Consider the following 11,279-nt stretch of genomic DNA (forward strand, 5'->3'; position numbering starts at 1 on the left):
CAAAAGCTGTTCTCTGTTAATGAGAAGGTTGAATGCAGTGTGAAATCCCTGTTAGTGAAGTTTCTGATATATGCAAGCAACAGACTTTCTGAAAGGTTCTAGTCACCAGTTCATCCTCTCACCAGTCAAAGCCCTAGAGCAGTGAATGGTCATGCATGAGATCTCATGGTCTGGTACAGATCAAATGAATTTTAGGAGGAAAAGGAAAGAAAACCTTCTATTTCCGTATTGGCACAGAAATACCTACTGGTATTTTGCTTAAAGTTTGCAACATAGTTAAGACAAATATTTTGTATGTTTTTATACTTTGGTGTTTCTAAACTTGTAGATATACAAATCCTTAAAAACCTTATCTAAAACTTTGGGGATTTTCTTATTTATTTTGTCTAGGGAAGCTACTTTGTTTACTGCAGACATTTCTCTGTTGCTGGATATCTCCTTCAGAATTCTTCCCTCTATTGATTAAAGATGACATTGCTGTAAGAAAAAGCTAAAATACGACTAGAAAAACTCAGTAAATCCCTTTCCCTCTAAACAGTTTGTACTGGCTTGATACATCTGATTTTATTAACTCAGGCAGGTCTCTGCCTTCAGTTACTTTCAGGAAACAGGAAGAATTGTTTCCTTTATACTTATTAAGGGAACAAAAAAGCAAGACTCGGTTACTGCAGAGAGGCCTGCTGGGACTCTAGAGGCAGGCAAACCTGCACTTTTGTTCAACATCCTCTCTTATAGACCTTTACATAGTTGGAGTCTATACAGTGAAAGACTGAAAAATCCAGTGTTACAAGGTCATTTAACTGAAGGGCATTAAAGCTTCCAGATCTGATAAGGAAGTTACGCTGAGGCTGATTTCAGTTGTCCACTGGCTTAAGCCTGAAGGACCTCTTCCTGCATTTATTTTTCCTCATTTGGAACATGCAGGTTTTAAAGGCTTTAGACATGATTATGACTTTTGATTGCAATCTTTACTCATTCCTGAAAAAGTCCCTATCACACCAACTCTCAGCCATAATAGTGGTTACCACTTTTAACTTTAAAACCTACACTGCTTTTGGAGCAGTAGGCTATTTCAGGGAGACTGTATATTTAACCTTAGCATAAATTAGTAGAAATTCAGAAAGAGTTTCCTAGATAAGGGGAAGCTGGAGTTTTTGTAGTGCTAGAGAAGGCTTTGACTCAGTAATACATAGATAATACCAAGCTGAGCTTTCACACACCACCTCAGAACCTGTGTATATTGCCTCTGCAGAAAAAGAGGGCAATATTGATTGCTCTTACTAGACTTTGTGTGAATAAACTCCTTTCCCCAAGGGTACTGAGAAATCATCTCACTATGCTTACCGGATAGATATGGGTCTTCCCATTAGGATAAACCACTTCTGCTGCTTCAACACTGAGGGAGACAGAGAAACAGGAGTAAAAATTGTTTTAAGGCATGGCCCAAATGTCGTTTCTCTCTGATTGGAGATTTATACTTACGTGAAGGGCTTCTCACAATATTCACTAAACATGGTGACTAGAATATCAAGAACAATTTTTGCCTAGAAAATAAAGATAATAATCACATTGAAATCTGTCATCTACTTGTGTTGAAGTCTTACACTCTTTTAATTCTATTCCATTTAATAACTTAACAAGCAAAACCCTAGCAGAACAGAATACTACACTGAATTTCAAAAAACTTTTTCCTTCTGCAAAGACTTTTATGTAAAAACTGGAACTATTTGGTTTTTAGGGTTCTGAAGCATTTTTATATCTTTATTAAACTCTGTTCTGAAGATACACAGGGTCTTTACCAGTTGGAATTGGGCCTTCCCAACCTTTTGTCTAATTAGTCATTTCAAGGAAGTTCCAAGTGAGGATGTAGGGACTGAAGGTCTGTGTCTTGTTTAGAAATATATTCTCAAATAACCTCATCTAGAAAATCTTTTGGTGTACAGTTAATATTTTAAGAGAATAGTATAACAGAACCTAAAAATGAGATTCAGATCACATCTGCTACGAGGACAGGCTGAGAGAGCTGGAGCTGTTCACCCTGAAGAGGAGAAGGCTCTGGGGGTACCTCATAGCAGCCTTCCAGTGCCTGAAGGGGCTGCAGGAAAGCTGGGGAGGGACTTTTTACAAGGGCTTGTAGTGAGAGGGAAAAAAACTGGCAAAATGGGAGATTTAGGTTAGACATTAGGAGGAAATTCTTTAGAGTGAGGGTGTGAGACACTGGAACAGGTTGCCCAGGAAAGCTGTGGAAGCCCCATCCTGGAAGTGTTCAAGGCCAGCTTGGATGGGGCTCTGAGAAACCTGATCTAGTGTGAGGTGTCCCTGACCATGCAAGGGGGTTGGAATTAAATGATCTTTAAGGTCCCTTCCAACCCAAAACCATTCTATTACTCTATGATTCTCAAACTACAAGGGGTATTTTTGATGCCTCGCACTATAATTTCCTTCATGTAAACAGAACAATGTATTTTAATTTTTACTATCAAGGCAAGCAGTAGCAAGAAACAGTTACTTATGAATTTGCTTAGAAGCCACTCCCCAATGTGCAGATTTATTTATGTTGTTAACATATTGCTGTGTAGCAGGGTAAGTTATAAGTGTTTTTAGTCTTCAGTGTAAAAATACACACTTTAGGGAAACCATCAATGAATGCACAACCTAGATTAAAGGACAATTTTAACTGCTAGGCTTTCATGCTTCAGCTTTGAGGTACAGAATTTGCATATGGAAAGACTTCCAATTTCAAAATTAGTTGCACAGCATCCCTGCTTGAAAAAGATAACTAAGAAAAAAGTGTCATCTTCCTTCCCTCAGCCCAAATTTTAGGTAGGAGACAAAATTATTCTTTACAAAGACTATTCCAGCAAAGTAGGCAAAAAGTGATTTTACTCTTTTCAAAACTGTTCAGATTTAGAAAAAGTGTTCAAGAACACCCCCGAATTTGCTTAAATGACTTTCATGTAAAAACTAAATATTTAGTGTCAATGTAAAGACACAGTAAAAACAAAACCCAACGAAAACACAACACTGTCTGCAGAGCAAGCCTAAGACCATGTTGAAGGAATTCTGCACAGTCCCATGACCTATCCTGCCCTTTTGAAATGGGAGGTTTGCTCCATAAAGTAAATGCCTGGCTATTGTAGGTCTTTTTATTGAAGCCCTATCACCCAAAGAGAAAACAATGATATTACAGCATATCAAAAGTAAGAGATGAATTTACCTTTGTAATATCTGTGCCTGTACATTCAATGAACACATTTCTGGTTTTTAAACTTATTTTCGTGTGATCTCCTAAAACATGGAAAGACAAAAAGATGTTAAGAAATGTCATTACTTTTCTTGCAATTACACTGGTACTGACTTCTTCTGTGATACAGAAAGATCACTGTGATCTTACATGGAGTAAAAAACCTGCTATGTCTACTGTGCCAGCATTCACAATTCTCACCATAATAGCAAATCTCTCTTATTTTTCAAATTTATAAATCAAAAAGGGGAAAAGACAGGCCAGGGTTACTGAACAGGTTGTGCTTTCCACTGACACAGACCTTTAAGTAGGTATTTCAGCATTCAGCTGAAGAAGCAAACTAGCAGACACCGGCCATCTGCTGGTGGCACAGGGCTTTTGCACCGCCAGAGCACCCCGCCTCTCCTGCCTTTAGTCACACATTTGGCCTTCATGTGCGTAAGCAAGCAGCCGTGAACAGGAATCTATGAGGTGTTTTTTAAACAGTGATTTAGACTGATGACTATCCCTAGCTACTTCTGTGAATAACCAAGGTCTCTTGACGCTGTCTGCTGTCTGCTCAAGGTTTGTCTATGTTAATAAGTCAGGTCCTAGTATGGTTCCTTTTAGGCATAAAGTTGCTTTGTGTCTGTACTTGGAGCATGAGGGGTGCATTGAGGCACTCAAAACTGTTTCTCATCTGGAAGAAGTAAGGTAGAAAATACACTTGGGGCAACATCTGAAGTGTCCCTCTTGCAGCTTGGCTGCCAAGTCCCTCAGCAATGGATTCCCTACAGAAGTGTGGTTCTGTTAGCACACCCCAGGCAGTTCAGAGCATCTGTACAGAATCTGCCTCATACTGTCTGTTAGGTGTAGGTGTGATACCCTGAAATAATTTCACTGCCAGTAACCACCCAGTGTGAACATAACACAGTCTTGTGTATGGGGTCATGCCAAATCCAACCTCTGTCCTTCTCATTTGCTAATACAGATGCACCCCACAGGTGGCAAAGAGAAATCAACACTTAGATACAGGTGGGCATTCCTGCTGCCTTTGACACTGAGCAAGTCCTTCAGCTTCTGTGTTTTAGTTTCCTACTTGAGAAACTAGGTCCCAGCTAGACTGAAAGTCAGGTGCTCTAAAGCTCTTAAGATGGAGGGATCTTGTAATCCCATCCCCAGGATGCTGTGCTGTACTGCTTTGCAGATGGAATGTACTCAGCTCTTCTAGATTCACTTCAAAGCCAATATAACCTTTCACTTCAGTGTTTCTAGATAATCCAAAAAACCAATACAGATGTTTACATTTTATTATCTGTTTAAAAAAGTACCCTTAACCTGCAAGCTTCTCTCAAATACTATTCTTTAAACAGAGACAGGTGTTAAATTTAGCTCAACCTTTCTAACTGTTGAAATGCAAATAATATGTGATGTTTATTATGTAGAACAGTCCAAAGCTGGAATGAGCTAAACAAAGAAATGTCAGCAGTTGACAGCACCTTCAATTAAGAACAGTTGTTCTTCCCAGTCCCTGTCACAGAGTTTGAGCTGCCTTTTAAGAAGAGTTGGTTAGCTGTTTAAGACATGGATGAGGTCAGTTAGGAAAAATACATCCAAAGAGATTATCATTGCAGATTTTATTGTAGAGAAACAGTTACGATTCTTGACTTAAATATATAGGTATGCTGAAATATCTTTGTTAAAGGAGTAGTTCTTGCCATGTCATTACCTAGTTTCAGTAAACATGGGTCTCAAAAATCACCCACAGTTTCTTTTGCATTCAGAGGAAAGCCATGTTTAGAAACACTGCAAAAAAAGCCTAGACCTATTATTTTTAACCCATGAAAATCTTCTGGAATCGTGTGTGGTAGTAAAAGGATTGACAAGAACTGGTTCACATTGCTGATAAATACACTAGGTTTTTAAGACTTGGGTAAAAAGATCCCTACTGTGACCACTTAAAAAGCCTACAAAGCAAAGTGTTAAATAGTTGCCAGTTTACAAAATAATTTCTTACACCTTTCTTTTAGCTAAGTGACTGATGAACAATGTCCATGTGTGCAAACAAAATGCTTATCTAACAAAAGTTTCTATCACAAGGAACAAAGGGCTTAGACCACCCAAAGCTAGAAGGGGGATGAGAAGCTAAACACAGGGGTTTGCAGTGGGACTTTTACATCCTCTTGATGACAAACGGGGAACAGTAGCAACTTGGGAGAACAAAAAAATTTGACTGCATTTAAACTGAAAGAAAGAAGACTATAAAATTAAATGTGAAACAATTTTAAGAAAACAGAGTAATAGTCAATATTACACATCATTTTCTCTTAGACACCCTCACTCACACACAAAATAGCAACAGTATAAATTGGCATAAGTGATCTTACCATTGATGATTGGTGGCATGGAGAGAACAACACCGTTGCTGTCATAAATAACTGGATAAAGTGGCTTGTTTTCAATCAGGTGCAAGTACTGCCGCAGGTGACTGTCAGTCTGGGGAAACAAAACAACCTCCATTTCACACCAGTTCATCCTGCCACACTCCCTTGCGGAGATTAATGGGAATTTTGCAAGAAGGAAGAACTGTGCTTAGAGCTAAGTCCTTCACTAGCAAAAGCTGTTTGCTCTCAGAAGCAACTTTGAAATGAGAGAACTGGATTTTTGTTTTTCTTCAGAAACAGTGAAAATTATTTCTTTAAGGATTCTCTCAAGGGTGCATAGGCCATGCCACCCAAACAACACCTTTGTTCCCCACAGCAGACCTTTCATTGCCAAAACCAAGGGCGCAAATCCTTAGTTTATATTAACTTTCCCTAGAAGTGATAAAAATTAGCACACCACTTCTAATTATAAAGTGATGAATATCGACACACTTCTGCTTCAATCTGATTAAAAATGTACACCTGTTCCAATTACACATGCTGTACCAAAAACCTTATTTACTTTTAGTCTCTCTGATGCCCCTTGTTTCCTAGCTCTTTTACTCATCTTTATTCAAAGACATTTGAGAAATTCTTATCTATGACCAGAACATGTGCTCCAGCAAAGCTGTATATTGTCATGATGGTGGATGATGGCGTCAAATGCTGACACTTAAAGTGGCCCACATAAAAATGACAAAATCAGACCTGATAGAATCTTTTCCTAGCGTGGACTTGGTTTCATCAGGATGCTGAGCCAAGAGCAGTGTCAGACTTAACTTGAGCCTTTTACATATCTACACTCGGGATAAATAATTCAACATTTTCCCCAAGTAAATTGGCCAAATCCAAGTAACATTTAAAAATCTGATATAATTCACATCAAGCTTTTCTCAACTTTTTACACTGAGTGTCTTACCAGTATAGATAGATAAATATAGGTCCCTTTTACAGTTTTATTAAGAGCATGATGAAAAGCAGTTTTTGTGTTGATAAATGAGAGGGTTAATATCAAACTCACTATTCTAAGCATTAAGCTTAGCCACAGAACACCATGGTATTTTTTTCACGGACAATAAAGTATTATGCAATTCCCATGGATAAGCAAAATTAGGAATGTTCACTGACTGAAGCTACAGAAGATAACTGTGTTTTATTTGTAAGAACAACTCCTAATAACAAGGATATGAGACATTAAGCCTTGGAATTTTATCTTCCTGCATTTAGCCCGACAAGTCTGAAAAATTCCACTTACCCTATACAGATCCATAATTTGTGAAGCTGTGTACTCCTGAGATTGATTCAAGGGCTTGAATTTGATTTCAGAAGGTGCTTTAGCTGTAAAAGTAAATGGTCCAGAGATGGTGTCCAAGTCATGGGTACCTATTGCTACTAACGCTCTTCTCCTAGAGAAAGAAGGCAGAATAATTATTTTACTAGTAATATTTGGAGCTCCTTCGAAATAATCTCAAGATGCTCTGTATTTCTATGTATTCAAAGATTTAAATGAAAAAGTTAAAGGGCAATTTTGAGAAGCCTAGAAATTATTTTCACTATAACATTTTAATGAATGCTGACAACACAGTAACAGTCAAAGGCAAATCCAATGGGACTTGCAAAATGCTTCTTCCTTAACTGTTGTAGGAGCTCTAACATTTTATTGAGAACAGGCAGACACAGGCAAGGAAATGTGGAGAGAGTGAGCTCAAGAGAGCTGCTAAGAAAGACTTCCTTTGCCTGAATATGAATGTAGTGCCTCTCTGCAACAGAGATGTGCAACCTTAACATGTGATCAAATCATACATGGAGACACTACACACTACTTCAGGTACTAACCTGCAGATATTTTGGTGTAGTTTTTCTTGGAGGTCAATGAAACTATCGTAACGTTCCTTGGTAAAAGTGATATTCCGAAGAACTGCTGCTACAGCGTGAGGACGGACTTGGACAGTCTGCAGTTTACAAAACCAAACATTGTAGCTTTCAAGAATACAGAATTAACAAAATGAAAACTAAGTGTGCACTTTGTAAAATCCTCTTTTTGTAAAGTAGTAACCAAAAGGAAATGGGAAAAAGGGAAAAAAGCCTCAAAAACCCACTCCAGATCTGGCAGAGGCAAGGTTTGCAATACAGTGTGTAATGGCCAGGGAGGTCAGTGCACTATTAGCATCTGAAACTTTGCTTTGATCTGATACAGGGTTCACCCAAAACAACTTGTCTATTGTTCCTTCCCTAAAAATAAATCGCAATGAATAAAGGTATTTCTTTAGCTCTTGTTCTACAAATAGGATTTACAGTCTCACTGCTCTCATAGACAGGAATGATCAGTACCAATTTTATCTTGCTCGTTCCAAAATTCTCAATAAATTCACAAAGATGCAGTAAACAGTTTTACCTCTGCAGTGATAATCAACTTCTGACCTTCACCCTGAGCTGGTATTATCTTTTCATACTTAGGGAGATTTATCCTAGAATAAAACCAAAAATGAGTCTGTAACTGAAAGACAGAAAGTTCCCAAAATGCAGGAAACATTAGAAATGCAGTAACAAGTATCTGTAAAAAACTTCATTAATAACATTTATTGGCATATAAATTAGCTAAGTGTTTCAAACTTGTTTTCTACAGGATGGTAAACAGATCACTGAATGAGAAAGGAAGGGCTCAAGAAGATAAACTCACAGCAGAAGTGTGAAATACATTATTTATGTTGGTATTTATTACAGAGGAGCACAAGGAAGTTCCTCTGCAGGAGTTCTTTACAGAGCAAAAGTCTCAAATGGGAACAGCAGTTGAAACATTTTTAGAATAGATCCAAAACCCAGTAACATTATTTAGTCTAGCCTTTAAAAAAATACATAAAATAGATCCTCTCCAGAGGAATATCTGATGAATCTGATCTGCATGTGAGATCATGCTCAAAATTCAAGTAAGTAGCAAGCTGTTTTTTTTTTATTGACCAGAAATGGACTTGTATTTAAACAAATAACAAACCACATCAAAGTCTCACAGCTCTGCATTACCTTTCTTTAAAGACCTGCAGCCCTCGGACCAACCCTTCAAGGCACAGAAGGTCATAACGGTTGGCAGGAACATCAATTTTATAGAGAACAGTATCAGATGCACCCTTTGCCTTTTCTTCACCTTTTTCTTTACTTATAATGTCTTTCTCAGATGTCTGGAATTAAGCAAAAATGTGTTTTTAACCTGAAGTGTCTTAACACTGACAGGAGTATTATAGTGAGATAACAGGAAATATTGTTCATTGAAATTGTTAAGAGCAATTTGGATTTAGACAGCAAATGGACACATCAAATAACAGAAATGGCATAAAATCTAAACCCTTCTCAGATTCAGAGACTGTAATGCAGTATATCAAAAGAAAAATCCACTGTTAGAGTTTGAATTAAAAAAAAAAAGATGCTACAGAAGCAAGAGTCCCCAGAATAGCAGATCCCAGTGCAGAACTGGGACCTTATTTTTGGCAACAGGATCAGCAAATGACTTGTCTTCTCAAGTCCAGTCTGAAATAATGCACAACATACAATATTCAGGTATCTTTTGATAAACATCATTGAAAGATGAATTAATTCAGATTAAAAAGCAAAATCAGAACACGTCTACTTGAAGATTTACACACATACAGTTAACAGAGCCAGGGAATTTTCACAGGTACAGAATCTCAATCAAAACTTTAATGTCCAGGATAAACAAATTTTTGTGGATATTGCACAGAAGAATGATGCATACCAACCAAAGCCAAACATATCTTGTCAAAGATGTTCAATACATGGTATATGGCCAAATTTATGCTGTTAAATAAAAGGGGAGAATGAAGATCAAGACAGACTGCTGACCTCCATGAAGTATAGCAGTGTGCTATCTTGGGGTCTCCTGTTTCCAGGACAGTAATTCCTGTATGTCTGCTTTTCTTGTCAAATTCAGAACATCTCTGTTAATACAGTCTAATATAACAGTGTTTTATAACAAGAACCTACAGGTACATCTCGCATATTCTGCCCTGTGGTACAGAGATGAGGATGTTTCAGGATGAAAAGCCTGCTGCAGTACTGCTTAAAGACTGTAGAGATCAAGGAGACCTTCAAGTCTCGTTCACACTGCTTTATGGGTGTGAACAAGACACCTGAGGCATGGTATCTTCCAAAACTGTGCCTAGGCATTTTCTTGGAACATGCTAGAGGGAATTGGTCAGCATTGTACCAGGGAATATCCTGGAAATAATGCAGTATAGACTCTTACCACATACAAACACTGTCAGTACTGAAAAAGTAACAAATAAAAACATCACTTACAATTTCATCAAGCTCCAAACCAAACTCAAAACAAAGCTCATCAACTTCTTCATCAGCTGTGAAGAAAGAAGGTGAATTTTGGTTAATAAGCAGACATCAAACGTTTAAAGTGGGGGTGTCCTGTGTTTGCTTTGAATGTTTTCAAACAAGATAACAAATGTCATTTTGAAAAGGGCATAAGTAACTTCAAGAACTTTGCTTGTATCTGCACCCGAGTAGCAATTTCTTCGGTCTGTCAGAGTAACCCTGGCCTGAACAGACAATGGAAGCAGAAGGAGCAGCTGGACAGCTCCAGCCAACAGCTGCTTTTCCGTCAGTCAGCTCGTCATTCAGAGGTTGCATCACCCGCACACTGTGAGTCACACAACCCCGACCTGGAAGCGGAGATGTGCACCCCTGTGTTTTCAGAGCTGCCCGACTCCCGCGCGGGCCGCATGAACCGCGGTCCGTCCCTAAATGTTCTCCGGCCAGACAAGCACTTCCTAAGTCACATTCCCAAAGAGCCGGGGAAGAGGGCCGGAATGGAAACGCGGCATTAACTGCTGGCTTTGCCCGCTCCCACCTCTTCCCTTTCGATTTAACCAGTTCCTAAACAAGACCGTGCAGCTCCAAAGCGGAACGGCGACTTGGCAGCGCAGGTGCTGGTTTCAGGAGCGATCGGGACCCGAGCAGCAGCGCAAGGCTGGGCCGGAGGCGGCTCTGCCTGCCCTGCCGGGCTCTGCCTGCCCTGCCGGGCTCTGCCTGCCCTGCCCTGCCCGCCGTGCCGGGGCCGGGCCGCACCCCGCACACAGCTCCCGCTCCGGCCCGAAGCCTGGGCTCCCGAGGGTTAGTTCAGCTCCGAGCGCTGTTGCCCCGCACGGCTGCACCGCCCCGTCTCCGCAGCCCGCCGGGGCTGCCCCGCCGCCCGGGCCCCCCGCGCACTCACTGCAGCTCCTGCCCAGCGCCCGCAGCAGCAGGTCCCGCCTCACGCTGACAGTCGGCATGGCGGCACCCGCCTGGCCCGCCCCGCGCCTGCGCGCCCGCCCCAGGCCCCGCACCGCCCGGCTCCCGCCGCGCTGCCTGAGGCCCGCCGGCCCCTGCTCCGGGCTGCGCCTGCCGCTCCCCCCGCGCCCCGGCGCCGAGAGAGCCTGGCTGGATCTCCTGGACAGGGCTGGCCTGGCTCTCGCGCCCAGGAGGGGGGCGGTCAGCGCGCCGAGCGCCGGCAGCGCGGCGGGCAGCTACGGCGGTGACATCAGCCCGTGCGCCGGGCCGGTGCGGGGCGCGGCTGGTGCGGGGCGCGGGGGCTGTGCCGGCCGGCGGCGGGGCGGCTGCAGCCGGGACGG

General features: G+C 41.1%; 1 protein-coding gene across 2 annotated transcripts in view; it reads right to left on the minus strand.

The window, feature by feature from the left end:
• FARSB (phenylalanyl-tRNA synthetase subunit beta) overlaps positions 1-10,960 on the minus strand; it is a 38,428-nt gene extending 27,468 nt beyond the window's left edge. The window contains exons 1-10 of one of the 2 annotated variants that reach the window (XM_051626371.1): positions 10,883-10,960; positions 9,958-10,013; positions 8,668-8,822; positions 8,042-8,114; positions 7,483-7,598; positions 6,902-7,052; positions 5,611-5,719; positions 3,218-3,288; positions 1,483-1,544; positions 1,345-1,396 (exon numbers count right to left, since the gene is read on the minus strand). In XM_051626371.1, coding sequence (XP_051482331.1) covers positions 1,345-1,396; positions 1,483-1,544; positions 3,218-3,288; positions 5,611-5,719; positions 6,902-7,052; positions 7,483-7,598; positions 8,042-8,114; positions 8,668-8,822; positions 9,958-10,013; positions 10,883-10,940 — 903 coding nt within the window. In that variant the 5' untranslated portion in view covers positions 10,941-10,960. The remainder of the gene's footprint in view (positions 1-1,344; positions 1,397-1,482; positions 1,545-3,217; positions 3,289-5,610; positions 5,720-6,901; positions 7,053-7,482; positions 7,599-8,041; positions 8,115-8,667; positions 8,823-9,957; positions 10,014-10,882) is intronic. The other variant, XM_051626372.1, reaches the window with a different exon arrangement.
• Between the last annotated feature and the right edge of the window lie 319 nt (positions 10,961-11,279).

This window comes from Apus apus, chromosome 8, assembly GCF_020740795.1.
Source record: "Apus apus isolate bApuApu2 chromosome 8, bApuApu2.pri.cur, whole genome shotgun sequence".
NCBI classification, from domain to species: Eukaryota; Metazoa; Chordata; class Aves; order Apodiformes; family Apodidae; genus Apus; species Apus apus.